General features: G+C 48.3%; 1 protein-coding gene across 3 annotated transcripts in view; it reads left to right on the top strand.

Moving 5' to 3' along the window:
* The window catches only part of LOC144138782 (procollagen galactosyltransferase 1-A-like), a 498,445-nt gene that overhangs the window by 263,386 nt on the left and 218,678 nt on the right, over nucleotides 1–16,381 (top strand). Inside the window, exon 10 of one of the 3 annotated variants that reach the window (XR_013315976.1) lies at nucleotides 13,673–13,998. The exons of 1 other annotated variant lie outside the window; for it this stretch is intronic. Coding sequence is in view for 1 of the 2 variants with exons in the window: in XM_077671274.1 (XP_077527400.1) it covers nucleotides 13,673–13,676 (4 nt within the window). In the remaining variant the exon portion in view is untranslated. Of the gene's footprint in view, nucleotides 1–13,672; nucleotides 13,999–16,381 lie in introns of those variants that run through there. One more of the 3 variants, XM_077671274.1, reaches the window with a different exon arrangement.

Raw genomic sequence — 16,381 nt, 5'->3', positions numbered from 1 at the left:
ATACTGCCAGTCTCATACGAGACCAAAGCAGAAATAGCATCAATTCGCGAACATAGAAAACACTGTTTGCACAGTTTTACATTTTTACAGCGGCATATTTTCTCAGACGATGCCTAAGAGGGCACAGAGGCTGGATGCCAAAATGCCTTAAGGGGCCTCGAGGCCTTTACAAAATTCAATAGGTCCATTTTGTAAAATGGCGTAATTACACACAAAACAGTGAACAGTTGGTACATTCTTACAGGCGGCATACAAAACAGTACTACTTATCACGCAGACAGTACAAGTGCTGGTTGCACGCAAACAGAAGAGCATTGGCAATATTGCACCAGAAGAAACACACACGCCGGTAACGTAGAACCGGTTGTTGCTACAGGAAAAACAAATAGTTTACGCACAAGTTTACGGGAACATTTATACACCAAAAAATAACGGTAATACGGCTCATCAAAAGAGAGAGATAAGAAAGAAACTGAAATATTATTTACGGAACATGTCCTCGATTTGTGAGGTGATCTCTGACAATGATTGTATACTGGCAATCGAGAAATCTAAACTATTCCATTCTGTGATATGCAGGGGAGAATATCAATGCTTGAAGCAATATCGTTGTTAAAAGCGTATTCGGTAATGGTGTATGCGTGTCTATAGTTCTCTGGATTCAGCTAGCGAGATGTATATCGTCGATGCGGCTGCGGTTATAAAGGAGGTTGTGTGTAAATTTTAATCGTGCCAGTTTTGCTCTTGTCACTAGCCGTAGGAAGACCGCAAGATTCTAAAAGGTTAGTGGGCGAGTCGGTGCGTTTGTACTTGCAGATAAACCTGACGGCCTTCCTTTGTAGCCGTTCTAACTTTGCGATATGAGTGCGAGATTGAAGAAACCAAACAGTGTTGGCGTACTGTAAAATATACTTATACTTCTCCCTGCCACAGGATTCTCTCATGGAGGTCTTCAGCGAGGTGAGTGACAGATACGGGTGTGTGCGCTTTCAAAATGACTGTAGGGTGAACCTTGACGGCTTCCTTAAACTTTTGACATTTGGTCTGTGACATCCAGTTGTGGGGTTTGAAAAGCCCTTTAGCAGCAGAAGCGATAAGTCTGCATTGGACCTTGCCTGGCACCCGTATACCAACCTGCCCATGTCCCATTTGGACCAACAGTGAGTTTGACGACCGCAAAGTTAGGCGGGTTTGTCGGTGACTTCTTGCCCTTTTCAAGTTGAATGAATATTGCGCGAGACGGGCTGCATTAGGCCCGGCGTTTCACGAGCTCACGCTGAACATGGAGCTGCCAACGGACCATCGCCTGTGGTTTCTCTACTTAGAGCTCAGGAGGCTGTATCTGTTGTTCACCCTCCGCACCGGTAACGGGTGGTAGGTCTTCAGTCCTTTTGCCTCCGGATACCCGAAGCTGGTTAAGCGAAATATAGCGGTCGCAGCCTTGAGGAATATCGTATTGAGGTCACATCAGACCCAGAAAAGTTTTGTCTCATTGGCGGTGAGGCTGTTTGCAGCGGGCTTTTATGCACCCATGCCATGCGTGTTGGCGGGAATGCCTTTGTGCGGACAGCCCGTCGAAGTCAGGGGAACGGAGCTTGGACAAAACCTAGGCGAGAGACTCCCGTCATTGCAGCGCCGGTGTGCGGGCAGTATTCAGTGCGCCAATCAATCTCGATGCTCTGTGCCGCACAGCAAACCTCTATGGGCAGAGGCCGCCTATTTGCACCAAGAAGCACGTCATACCATTCGTGTTCTGCCAAGCGAATGTGATTTATGAAATTCCTTTGATGTGCAGGCGAGTGTATATAGGACGTGGGGCGCGCTGCCTAAGCGACCGTAGGCGGAAGCATGGGGGCCGTTGAAGACTGGCGCAGGAAGAAAATTTGCGCTCCACTTCGAGGCGCAGTGCATGACAGGCGGCTGCGTTGCAGCCTTGGTGAGGACCCGGGTGCTGTAGGCATACGGCAAAAAGCAAGCACGAGGACTACTGGAAGTTCACGTCACGAACAATATGAAAGCAGTCGCGCGGAAAACAAGCCTCCTGTCGATCTATTTCTGCTTGAGATGGGTTGTCTGGATGACTAGTGCGCATGGCTGAGCAGTATCGCAATACTAGGATATTGCGATAGTATCTCAGAGATGCTTTTGAGTATCTGTATTCCAGTATACAAATACATTTGAGAAATGTGTTTGTATCTCAGTAGTGAAATACTTTTACGGTGCATCGAATATATCGATGCACCGACGCACCCGGTAAGAAAGCACCAGCAGAAGTGCAGCTTGCTGGGCCAGTTGGTACATATCGAAGGAACGGAAACCAGTGCTGTGTTGCTAGTCCAGTGTTGTGTTGTCTCGTCTCTCCTCGTGTTTTGCTTCCTTTTTCGCTGGTGTCCGTTCCTTCACCAGGAAAAGCAGCAGAAGCAGCCCACCGCTAGACAGGGCGAAGATCCAATGAATGCTTCGCTTTAAAAATGTGGAGGACGCTTGGGCTTCACCGCTAAGGTTCAAACGCGAACAAGGGGAGCAGTTGCAGACGTAGGTCGGCCGTGCGCTCTCGTGGAGGACGACTCAGGAGACTGCGCCGCACTTGTAGATGGCACTGCCTCTATCGCAGGTGTGTTGTCTAGCGGCGCTGTAACGGCGGCCCCGCTCTGGTTGCGCGTTCAGCGCAGACGAACGATGACGTCACGATCGCAGCACCATTCGGCGGACTCCGCGACGGGTGGAAACGTTCCGCTCCTCAAACCTGCAAATGGGGATTTTTGCGTCCCGGCACCGACGCCAGATTTTTTGGAAAATAATATCCGTAACGATCTTGCGTTAAAACTGCAAGCAGAAGTTTCCTCCATGTCAAATGTAGATTAAAACTATCTGCAAGGCAACACATCGCAGCATGTACGTGTACTAGTGCCGTGCGGCGTTGTCGAGTTTTGAGTCGCTGTACGGTGGGCATAGGCTACCACCAGGTGTTTCAATTTACTGATATAGAAAAAAGGATTATAAAGTTGCGCAAAGGTTCAAATTCCGTACTTCCTCAATTATTGAGTGGCTATAACTGCAAGTCGGGGCTTAATTCTTTTCTCCCAAAATTCGCAATCATGATTCATTTAAAGCGACGGGGTCACTACGATGAATAAAGTGGAGGCTCCACAGGCGAAAATTTGTGCATTGACTTTTTGCGACCCCCTACAGCTCCTCTTCGGCTCCATCGCGGGTTTAAGCCTCAAAGAAGAACGCAAAAAGAAAAAAAAAATGGCCGCGTATCTGCTCCTTTCGTTGCAAATGTCGACGCAAGACGATAGTCGACTGGCGCCCCTGAAGTAAATGCATCCCTTCTCTTTCCCGCTCACCTCTCATGCTGTTCCTCTTCCGTATCGTTCCTTCCAAGATAACACGCTAGAGGTTTGCTCCAGTCAATTTAAATTTACCGTGTTCCACTGCTCCAAGTCGGGTGCCCCGATGCCAGCGCTCGGCGGAGACGCGCGTGAATGGAGGCGCCCGACTACAACGTTTATAGAACCACGTTGCCTTACTACGAGCGTTCCAAGCAGAACGCGGAATGTGTAGTGGAACCTTTCGTTGCTGTTGCCGTTTGATTTTTTCGAATTCCGCCAGGTAGCGCGGGCAACAGCAGGCGACGGTTTTCTGCAGTTGATGCAGTATTTTATTTGCTATCACAAAAAAGCAAGCAATCGTAATTTTTCATAAAGGAACACTGCAAATATTACTCATGTATTGATTATCTGCCTTATATTTGCTTAATGTCTTGTTCTTGTTCAACAATGTTGACAAGTATGAACATTAAAACCGGGCTTAGACGTTCAGATTTGGCTGTGAGTAATTAAGGCTACTACGCAGCATGTGTTCGCTTTGGCCGGCTGGCTGAATCGAGTGACAGACAGACGGACAGACAGACCGACCAAAATTTTCCAGTTCAAGTATCTTAAGAAAGACTATCGTCTTTGAAAATATTTTATTTCAGCCTTTTTGTCCCGAAGCCTGGGGTCTTAGTGGTTGTGAGGAATTTCGGCAACCAGTCACTGAGCGAGCTCGGTAGGAGATCGGGAAAAGTTGGCACACACTTAACAAAACTGAAGCCGCCAACGGGGAACAAACGAGGGAGCAAAGCGATTGTATCCCTCCTTCAACCTTCGCAGTGTAGGAAACTGCGAATGGGGGCCTACTGCCCACTTGGATGCTGCTGCTCCAAGCTGCACCAAGCTCTTTAAGAGGCTGTGGGGATGTTCAATTACGGAAAAGGGCATTCCGTTTATCTCGATTTCTCATTTTGGGATTATTGTTCTAGGTCAGACATGTGTCGCTCATGAGCTGCTCATTAGTTATCTCAGCGAGTGGCACTCAGTAGAAAAGGAAGGGTTTTCTTTTTACTGCAGCATTTTTCTTTACAAGTTTGGAATGATACGCCATTGCATCGCACTGTGGACTGAAGAAGTTGATTGAGGACTTCAGTTCCTTGTATCCTTTACACAGTTCCTTCTCAAGTGCATTAGGCCCCTCACGTATAACCTGCCCAAGATATTTCAAAAAATGTCCCATGTAATCTGCAAATTCGCGTAAACATGTGTATGGTGACATCTTCACTTTTTCCATTAGTGGCAACGAATAGCAAACGTGCGGTACACTAATCAAGAACGTACGAACCAAGCCGGGTTTAAAATTTCCTGCATGAAAACGGCCGCCGATTGCGGACTCTGGTGCCAGGTAAGTTCGAGGCTGGTTCCAGCTGAACCTTACCATGACCGGGTGGAGGCACGCGCAAACTGGTCATTCAACCTAGCGGAAGTTCTGGGGCGATGACGTCACAGTGCAGGCCGAACAGGCTGCCCCCTCGCGAGCTGCGAAAGCAGTTCACGAAGTGCTGACGTCACCATGTAGGACACGACACGGCACGTGTGACGGACGTGCAATGCAGCAGTAAAGTTCTAGCAAAGAAAACCTTGCAAAAAGACATCTGGCAGCAACGCAGTGGGACCTGGGTTTAAAATGACGTGCGTGACGACGGGTGCCGACTGCGGCCGCTGCTGCAAAGTCGCTACTATCAATCATTATTTCATCCTTATTCATTATAATTCACCTAATTCCCACCTTACTAATAATTACTTTTCATCACTAATCCATCAATAATCAGCTTTGGTAATCACTATACATCTCTTGTACAATGCAGGCCGGTTACGATTTACTTCTGACCTTCCTTGGGTTTTGGTTCAGCTGGTCCTCTCTGGAGGACCAGCCGAACTTGGTGGAGGGAGCAAAGACAGTACCATTCGCCGCTGGGGCCCTGGTCCTAGGGTTCCACCTACGAGTTCCGCTCCTTGCTATCCCCTGAACCCTACCCCCGTCTTCATTTTTCTCAATCAAGTTTGTTCAGTCAGTCAGTCATGCCGCCGTCACCGATGCCTCCGCAGAGCGCGTGAACACGCACCAGGAAAATCGCTCAGAACCGTTCCCGCAGCGTCCAGCAGATCCAGGGCCGAAGGAAGTGTCACGCAGAGCAGGAAAGTCTTCATTAACAGCGAAACGGGGCGCAGGCCGCGAATGTATGCCGACTCGAAGGCGTGAGTCAAGACAACAATACGTGGCGCCAATGAAATGCTTCGAGCGTCGTGAGAACTACGCCAACAACCGACGAGCGAACAAAATGTCCCACGTACTTACGTCCTAACCCAGTTTTGCCTGACACGCGTGCCATCGTTGCGATCGGCGCTAGTTGGACTCTATTTTTCTGTTTAGAACACGCTATTAGTGACGACGTAAACATCATTAAAAGCTTCTCACTACGTTGATTCACAAATGTGCGTGGAATACGCGTTGTTTTCTCATTTGTTGTATGTTTATTCTTTTTTGTCTTCAAATACAAGTGCTCCAAGCTAAAGGGCGTAATCTGCTCATCCTATATTCCTTTTGAGGCTGTCGGACAAAACATGGGTGCTGTCAGGACAAAAACAAAAGCCCAAGAATGCGGCAAAATCGAAAGGGGTGGAGGAGGTTGAAATGGCAGAGAATACACCCATCGAGAACATGAGATCGAAGCCGGAAACTATGCTCTGCGCCATCAAGAAAACACGACCGCACCCACGATCGCACGTATTCCGCAGCTACAAGCTGCTCCCACAAGCTCATGTAGAGAAATATTACACTCTCGCGTAGTACTTCATAATTTTTGTAAATAAGGCATAAAGGCGCATAAGGGCTGAGCAGTCATATTCTTCGAGCGAAAATATATCGTGTAAGCAGTAGCGAATCAAAATAGGAAATGAGGGGCTGGTTGAAAATAAGACAGAAATAAGGGTCGGCAGTCAAGAAAACCTCGGAAAGCAAAGGGTAGGATGTGGTAGATCATTGAAACAGATAAAGAATTTGGAAAGAAACAAAGAAAGTGGAGAAAAAATTGATTGATTGTAGGGTTTAACGCGCCGACGCAACGCAGGCGATGAGGCGCGCCGTAGTGGAGGGCTCCGGATTAATTTTGACCACCTGGGGATCTTTAACGTGCGCCGAAATCTCGAGATTCACCCGATATGCGCGAGCACAGGCGCGCAAGTTTACAAGGGGCAGAAAACGCAAGGTTGATCCCGTATCTTTCGGCGACCTTTTTCATGTTGTGGGACACTCTGTGCATGTGCGGCATGACATCCGTTTTCTGCGGACGGGAGGCATCTTTGGCCTTCTTCTCTCCTTTCATTTTTTTGAGCAACGTCTTTGCCACAGCGACGACGACAGTGCCAGTGAAAGACGTTGTGGCAAAGACGCCGTGGCAAAGACGTTGCTCAAAAAAGTGAAAGGAGAGCAAAAGGCCAAAGATGCCTCCCGTCCGCAGAAAACGGATGTCATGCCGTACATGCACAGAGTGTCCCACAACATGAAAAAGGTCGCCGAAAGATACGGGATCAACCTTGCGTTTTCTGCCCCGTGTAAACTTGCGCGCCTGTGCTCGCGCATATCGGGTGAACGCAGGAAGAAGGCATGTGGGAAAAAAACACACAAATCTCTTTGTCGACTGTGCAGTCGGTGTTCTATATGAAATCCCGCTATCTTGCGGAAGGTCTTACGTTAGTTAAACGGGCCAGTGTGTCAACGAGAGAGCCAGAGAATATGAATTGTCCCTTGGAAAAGATAATGGAGCACATTTGCCCACGCACTCTCGTGCCTGCGGTTGGGAACCACGTTTCAAAGAGATAAGGATACTAAACAAAAGCAAGAACAGGGCTGCGAGGGAATTAGCCGAAGCGTTTTATATCACGGAGAGAGCGGATGACTGTGTAAGTGATACCTCGATTGCTCTGGTAGTGACATGGTTTTTCTGAAAAACTTGCTGTAAACATATCTGGTTTTGTTATCATCTGTGTATGTGTACGATCCGTCTTTCTCGCCCTCTCATTTCCTAGGGAATATGAGCACATGCGTAGCCGAATAAAATAGTTGGAAGTTAGCGCCTGTCTCGTCTACTTTGTTCTTCGTCCGTGTGTTTTTGTTGCGCTTCAAATCATGGCATCTATTCACCAACTAGCCCAGCAAGAAATTCTCCTCATGGAAGATCTTCGCTGACTAAAATTATTGAGCTTGTTTGCCGCAATTAAAAAACGTTCTATAAAACTTCTGTGGGTATGTTGTAGTGAAGGCGAGCTTGATCCGAGCTGTAGAAAGCATCTACGCCTCTGTGGCTCATGATGTGTTCGTGAAGGAGTCATCGGCGCCCTTCTCTCTTTCTGCTTCTTCGTTAGCATTGCCCTACCAGTCTTGTTAGGCCCTTGTTTAAGGTCAACATTTGGCAGCCCCAACGTTAATGTTAACGACCTGCCAAGCGACGTCAACCTCATTGTACTTGATGCTGAAGGTACCACTTTGCGATGTCGCTCCCGAGCGATATACTACATGCTGACATTGTTGTATATTGAGAAAAGGTAAATTTGAATTTGAATTTGAATTTGATATCCCGTGCAAAATTATAGCGCTGCTGTACGCATGCATGTATCGAACACTCAATTATGGGCGCATTCGATAGATCCAACGCTGCGCTGCGAGTGCCCCTACAAGTGCGCTTCACCTGACGGGAGGCATGCGGAGATGACTTCTCGCGGGCACTGCCGCGGTTGGTGAGAAGATGGCGTCGCGTCGCTTCAGTGGCCTTCAACACCTGCTGGTCGCAGGCTAGCATGGGGGCAGTCGCATGACGGCGAGAACGCGGGATGTTAGTGAGTGCCAAGGGCAACAAAGGAGGAGGGGAAACCGACCATCTTGTAACCAAAACCTTGTGTTGAAAGAAATTTGATTGGACCGGAAGGGCTCGATTTCTGGTGTGTTTTCTGCGTGCTTGAGCGGTTACCAGTGGGGGCTCGCGCAGGGGGATCGATGCGGCGTGGTTCGTATTTGTTTTGCCCGCGGCATGCGTTTCGGAGCCATGGTCACGAAAAAACGGAGGAATGTGGGTTTATGAACGAAAGCGTACAATATTCCACGGGTACAGGCCGGTGAAAAGGTGTCGGCTGCCGAGGTACTCGAAATTTAGCGCCGCATTTTTGAGCGTGATACTGCGCATCAAACCTGATACAAACACGAAGGCAGCACGGCCATGGCCCTGCCGATCCAGAGCGTGTCGTATACAAAGCTGCATTGTTGCGCGGCTCCAGACGTGAGGTGCTCAAACACCAAAGACGACGGCGCTGAGTGCCTCTGGAGTGAATTGCGAGCTGCCAGCATTCCCATGCGTGCCATTCCTGATGACACAACAGGACAGGAGTTCGTAAGTGTTGACGACGATGTACAGGCTTTGGTGGACATCTCCGATGGCAAAGAAGCGAACCCTACTAGCGGCCCTGACAACTTTCCCAATCGTCTACTGCAGGCAAGCTCATGCGTCAGTGTTTATACTGTCCAATATTGTGGCACAGGGTACAACCCCGGATTTTATCAATTTGACGGCATTCGTGAGCTTGAAGGCGGTGCGGTGAACTTTTTGACGCAGAAGAGGAAGCAACGAATCTCGCAAACTCTTTTTATATGAAAGTTGCGGTGGTCATGGCGCTGTGTTTCGGATTGTCGGTGCTGTGAGGAACGAATCGGTAAGCTACCGCTAGTCACAATCTCTGAAAGCTCTCAGTGATGTGCACAGTTATCAGATAATCTTCAGACAGGCATATTTTATATATCGAATGATTGATATATCGAACTGTTTTGCGGTTTCCTTGGAGTTCGATATATCCGTGTTCGAATGTATGACAAGCGCCAGCGGTTAAGGAGTTTCGAAGGGTTATGACTATATAAACCGCTTGTTTATCGAAACCATCCGTTACTTCGCCACGCCGTTTGATTGCGGCGGTGTCTAGACCGCGTGACACCGAACGAGGTACGACGACAAGGAGGGACCCTAATGTGCTCTACAGATAACCGACAAGTCCTCGCCACTACGGATGACAATGATCACTGAAAAGAATGGTTTGCAACCCATGTGTGCTGCCAGTGATGAAATATTGGGCAGAAGCTTCGAACTTACAGAATGGACATCTTTAAAGGAGCCATGAAGAGAAAACAAAATTTTGTTTTATTCGAAAGATTAGGTGTTTCATAGTACCCCAAGCGCTTTCCCGGTAGCAAATGATGCTTTATTCACTGAGAAATAAGGCAATTTAAGCCAAAATTTTAAATCTCCCGCTAAAATTGCACATTCCGTGACGTGACAATGGCGTCATACGAGCCGGTCCATGAAACAGATACTTAGTATGTCGACTCCATATAGCACCCACACGCGGGAGTCAGACAGGAACCGGAAATCGTGCCGAAACCGCGACGGCGGCCATTTTAAAAATACTAGTAAAACCTAGTGCACCCGCAGCCCTAGTCATGGAATCGCCTGATCCGGAGAACAAAACTCTCGCCGAGGAGCTCGAGCTTGCATTTAACAACCTTACACCACTTGAACGCTCAATGCTTCTAAGTGCACGAGCGGCAAGAGTTGTGGGATACGCGGTGGACGGGAAAGCGACCATTCCGCGATAGCCACAACAGACGAACGCCCTGCCGTCGGCACCGCTGCCTCGTCAGCCCCGTCGCGACGGACGAATACAGACTGGTACGTATGTGCCGTATTTTTATTACGGTTAATAATAGTTCAATTTCAGTAGCAGTATCGCTTATGCCAGTTGGCCGGTGTCGTGTATGGAAAGCCGTTCGCGCGAGCTCTCTGCTTCGACCAGAAAGATACGAGCGTCAATGCGCGGTGTTTACGCCATTTTTTCCCCCAAGGTCAGAGCGCTTTGACGAAGTCGGCGACGAGCGAAGTCGGTGACGAAGTCGGCGAGGAGTGAGCTAACGTAAGGGTCCCTGCCGTAATCACTTCATCGGAAATGAAGCGAGCACACTCGTACTTCCTTTAGCTCTCTTTCTCCTCCGTTTGCAAAGTTCACAAAACGTAGCCACTTGCTTCGCCGAGGTTCGTCGTTGGGCAGCACATGAAAGGAGATCTCCTCACCGGGGATGTATTTGCCCGTACTACATGGGCATTTCAAAACGTAGCAACGAAATTTCATTGTAAAGTACTCAAACAAACTGAAGTTTTCAGTGGTTGTAAACTGGAAACGAGCTCGTAACGACAGCAGCAAGCCAACACCATTCGAAACTTCTGCGACGACTGGCAATATCTCGTCGCTTCTTGCTGTTCCTTACTCCCCTCGTTTCTATTTTTACCTTTGCTGGTTGGCGATATGACGGCCAACCTCCTGTCAAGGGATTAAGATACCAAGCAAGGTCGCGGCTGTACGTGCTGGAACGGTTCGTTGGCCCCTAAGAGCCTCGAACCCGAAAATTCGTCTGCGCGACGGCGAGATGTCGAGCTCGGCCGGCGGTATAGTTTCGTACGCATTGGCGCACACGCTTGCGTGTTCGTTCGGAACTTTAACCGTTTACTCCACCGTTCTTTGTCATAAAAAGAATGTGCAGTATGTTTCACGGGCATTTAGCTCACTATGCAAACTGTAAGCCCTGCCTAACATGCGTTTGCTTTTGCCGGCCTCCGCCAATCGCAGAGCATTCTCGAGTGACATCATAGGTTCTGTTGCGGAAAATGAGCTGGTGGGTCGCATGGTCATTTCCTTTTTTCCTAATTATGTAGCTTATTTGAGCGAAGTTTGCGTTATAAGTGGTGACGTTATAGTTCTAACGAGGTAATCTTTCGAATGAACTAAACTAGTGTTTTCTCTTTATGGCTCCTTTAAAGGGTTACGTTACGCTAGGAGTAAGGCTTAGAAACAGGAAGCGGGCGTCTTGGAATATGAACAAACTCGCGCATTGGATATCATAGTTCAAATTAAGAAGAAGAAATGGACTTCGACCGGACATGAAATGTGACGAAGTGACAACCGGTGGATGGCCCACTGGGCACGGCCGCTCCTTCATCGAACGGCCGTGACCAAGGTAGCAGAGTGGATACCGAGAGGCGGGTCTAGAAAAGGGGGAAGGCCAATAACTCGATGGAGAGACAAAACAAGAAAATTCGCAGGCAAGGCATGGACTCGAGCAGCGCAAGACATGAGCGGGGGGGGGTCGACGGAAGAGGCCTGTGTCCTGCAGTGTACTTAAATAGGCTGACGACGACAAAAATCCAAAACAAGGCAATTCGATTCATTTCCATTAGATACCGAACAATTACTGCCTTTAAGTTGGTTGCTAAAGCTGGAATGAAACAGATTTCAGGGAAAAAAAAAAGATTTCGCGTGTATTGGTTTTTTTTAAATTAATTACAGACCACCTGAGAGCGTTTAAAATTATTTTAAACATGCCAAGAACTCCGAAGAGGCCTGCGACTTTTAGGCACATCACTTCCTCTGTGCATTTAATGTATTTTTGTAGGCATAAAAGACCTTTATTATTTCCTATTGCATGACCGGGGCCTGGAGTTTGTGGATGAATGCATTTTTGTGTTTGGTGTCGTAGCATTTCAAAATTAAAGTGGTGTACCAACGCAAGGGTTTCTCGACCTGTTGTCTATGTATCGGCAGTCCACCTATGCTTCCTGGAACGACAAAACTTTCATACAAAATTAGGGTGCCTGTGTAGGGTCGTGCAATGCTCCGGTGCTGAGTGATCTTTTTCTGGGCCATCTCGACGGCTGGCTGGTGGTTAGATTGAGGTCCACAAATGTCATCAGTGTACAGGTTCGTTGATGATTGTTTGTTGCACGTCGGACGGAATGATGTACTGTCAACACTGGCAGTGTTCAAAGGTTACCAGAATCCGCTTCAGATAACGCATGAAATACCTTAAGGTAACGCATTGTAGTTTTTGGACATAAGCCTCATGTTTTCGGACAACCAGATTTGCTGGAGTTACGCCCCCCGCAGCCAGAAGCCCCTGTTGCCATTTAGCTGCCCACACCAAACTGGTGAAACGCTCAGTGGGCTTCACCAACGCACTCAGGAAGTCCTGTGGTCACCACGTTTAGAGCGCTGTGGAGGCGCAGGTTTCTCGGCTAAGGCAGTCGGGGTATCCTGAGCACGTCATTGTGGCAGTCTGTGAGGCTGTCCGCGGGCGTGAGAAGCAGGCAGCGAAAGGGGCTGAAACCGGTGCATGACGGTAGTGAGCGCCGTAAGACGGCGGTTATAGAGTATCTGCTTGGTATCGCGCATAGGCCAGAGGAAATAGGGCAGAAAGCTGGCCTTCGGGTTGTCATGTCCGCACCACTGAAGCTCGCAAGGCTTTGCAGAGACACATGTACAGTGGAAAAAGAAGTCTGGCTGTAGCGTTTGGCATCAAAACAAGTACGTCGAATGTGATGGCGGCTTTGTGTAACGTGTTCCGTCGGCCTGTAGAAAGGTATATGTAGGACACACGACACGGTGCATCAACTCCAGGCTGCGCGAACATCACAATAACGTACAGAAAATAAAAAAAAATGGGAACCTGCAAACTCACTGCGGGGAATGCCGCGGGTGTGAGCTGTACTTTCAAAATTGAATCATGTTGTTTCATGAATCTGATCAGCGCACGTGTGAGATAGTAGAGGCAGCTGAAATGCAACCAGGCGATTTCGAATGTGCCAGTACGACATCGATAGCCTTGTCGGAAAAGGAGGGTGCGCCCGCTTTCGGCTTCGTCCATTCTCCCGTGGTCTTTGGGGGGTGTTTTTTATCGTCTTCTGAGACTTTTGTATCCGTCTCAACAGTCACAATGGGAAAACAAAGATAGCAGCTTTCAGTCGTAAAATAATTAGCGACCGAAACTACAGCGGCTGCATGATCCTCATTTAAATTGTTAGGGGGTGAACAAGGAATGTCACACTGTATTTACACTGTATGCATGAAGCTGGGAGCGCAGTCTATACCGGCATCGGAGCAGCAAGAACGAGGCGATCAACATTTCTTTGATGTGCCGCTCGCGAACGTCTTTGTTCCTCATCGCCAGGTGTCGAGCAGCACCATGACAATATACACTATAACTGTCTCTATTCCGACGAATGAATGAATGAATGAATGAATGAATGAATGAATGAATGAATGAATGAATGAATGAATGAATGAATGAATGAATGAATGAATGAAAATTTAGTTGCCATGAAATGGCGATGATGCTTGCGTGATGCCGGTTTCGATTTCATTTTGTCGTTCATGTGCTCTGTTACATTTTATCCCCTGACTAATTGCATTTTATTTCTCCTTTCCAGGTAAGTTGCCGCAACGGCGTGTTCTGCTGCCGGGGTGTGCAGGAACATAGTGCAAAGGGGAGCTGCTCCGACGCAAATTACAAGCCAGCTGTAGCCCTCGAGGTAAAATATCAAGGTTGTATGCATATCATCGTGTTTCCATGGGCGTGCTGGCAGCGTAGCTCTTACTAAACCTGGGTCTAACCTATTCACGAGTGCTGAGGACCGCATTGTCCCGGGTGTGGACGAGACGACACGCCTGGATGATTCGCGGCACTGACGCTGGATGCGTACCTGCAGCATTTGCCGCGGATTCCGAGATCGGAGCTCACTGGAAGCCTTCTCGCATAGCTCGGCTTCGCAAGAATTTTTACCGTGCACCTTTTTTTTCTTGTGTTCAGCGTGGCGTAGGTGAGCTTAGTTTTTTGTTTAATGTGTAGTACGCCGTATTTCGGCTATACTGGGAATGTGGCATGTGGGAGCCCGAACATTCCACCTTATACGCCCTCAGGACTCTGCTGTAGATAATGCGAATAAAAACGAGCAGAGCACATTTTTGTCGTGGCTCCGGCCAACCGCGGCTGCGGTGTGCCACTGTGTCAAGTGCACCGCCTCTCTTGAAGAACACATTTCCGGCTATTCTGGTCGGCAAGGAAGACAACTTTACCGGCGGGTGTATACGGGGACGTCCGACCGAAGATGCGGGCCAGCAGAGCTAGCGGGATGTTTCGGAACCGTCATTTGTGAACTAGTGCGTGCGTGCGTGCGTGCGTGCGTGGTGTGTGTGTGTGTGTGTGTGTGTGTTATGCAAGCGAATACATGCATATATATCTGGCCTGTTTTTTTTTATGCAACTATGCGTTGCTCATTTCTTGGGGCCCAGTCGTTTACCTTTAAACCACAGCAATGAGTATTGCGCGCTTTCCTTTTTAACTACAGCCTATTCTGGGGCCGTGTGCGCGCCGTCGGACGTCGTCGTGTGGCGAACTTTCGTAGAAACCAGAGCGAAAGCGAAACAGCCCGAAAATTGGTATTTTCAGGCGCGTAAAGAAAAATGTGCACTGACATCGAAATAGTCATTATAAGCATAGTAAAAATAACCTTGAAGTGCTTCGCGACCTTTTAATTCTGAATTTGCTACATCTAATTGGCAGAATGACGATGTTACGAAAGAACGTACGTTTTGCCTGAAGATCTATCGAAGGACTTAAAGTTTATTTGGTGTACTTTGTTTTTGTGAAAGTTGGTCGGCTCATCGTGGGCAGCAATAAACCATTTAGAAAATCGTTGTGGTTGTTGTTATGAATGTTTTATTACCAGTGTTTTTGTCGTTGACGCCAGATAGAGAGAAGGCACAATGTATCTTTGCGCCCGGGAATTTCTCTCCGTGCTGCTTGACTCAATATAGCTTCGAAGTGGCGGAGAGAAATGGCAGGTTTGCCACTGCAGGGAAATTCGTGACGGTACTCTTTTCGCTTACCTGACGTCATGGACAGCTGAAGGGGCTCCGAAAATGCTGCACCCCACTGGGGTGATAGGAAGAACCGAACCGACCGCCAGATTGCGACTAACGAGAACAGCGTGTGCGCAATAACGACAAGCCTATATACGATGGCGTCTGTCGTGCTATCTTGCGCTTTTCGTTTTACACGTAGATAAAGCTTCACCGCATTCACTTCATTATCTCTTCACCTTCCCTTTAAAATCATTAATCGGCCTCACAAACGGAACCTTCTAGTCGGGAACAGGCGCAAAAAGAGTCACTTGAGCAGAGTTACCTAAACACGAAAATTTGTCTGATTCTCTGTCTGTCTGTCTCACACACACACAGACACGCACAAAAACAGACAGACACACGCACGCACAGACAGACAGACAGACAGACAGACAGACAGACAGACAGACAGACAGACAGACAGACAGACAGACAGACAGACAGACAGACAGACAGACGAACAGACAGGCAGACAGACAGACAGACACGCACTCATGCGCGGGGCCTAGTTCTCTCGGCAGGTGCTGATGGCCACTGCCATGTTTCCAAATTTTTTGCGCTTTCTCGGCTCCCGTGGCTTTTCTTTCGCCTAGCTGCCTTTCAGGGTTTTTTTATTGAATGGCCGAAGGCCACTCCCAGCTCGGTTGCTGGTCTCCGCTCGTCTACCGGGTGTAATATATGTCGACAGGGACTTCGTCGCAATATTTTAGATAGCCGTGAGGCGCTGGGCGGTGGAATCAGCACCCTACTTTAGGAGAAATGGGACCAAGGGAAACACGCTAAAACGTATACGCACACACGCGCGCGCACCCGCACGCACAAATGAGGATATAGGGAGGAGTACTAAGCGAACCTTTCGAGAGATTGCACGATCCCTTCCAATTCATGCGAGTCGTCGCTGGCGCTACGAGGGAGTGTCTTTCGTATTTGGCGATTTGCCTTTCTATTCCACTCGACTCGATCAAATGGCTCGCCAGTTTTTGGTATGGCTGCAGTAGGAGGAAAACTGTGGCAAACAACAACTAAATGAAGAGAAAAAAAAAACGAAGTGGGACGAGACTGTGAAGCGATGCATTCATTTAATTTTATCTTCTGAGCCATGCGCAAGAGTCTACGAGAATCATAGGACAAAAGAGAATCTGTCCTGTCCGTACGCATACTGGTGCGGTAATTCAGCAGAGCACGTACTTCCGATATCTTAAGCTTCCATTTTACTATTTCTGCTACCGATATCT

Source organism: Haemaphysalis longicornis, unplaced genomic scaffold, assembly GCF_048455015.1.
Source record: "Haemaphysalis longicornis isolate Haplotype H1 unplaced genomic scaffold, Haemaphysalis longicornis Haplotype H1 scaffold_1, whole genome shotgun sequence".
Lineage (NCBI taxonomy): Eukaryota > Metazoa > Arthropoda > Arachnida > Ixodida > Ixodidae > Haemaphysalis > Haemaphysalis longicornis.
This window is presented reverse-complemented; position numbering and strand designations above follow the sequence as displayed.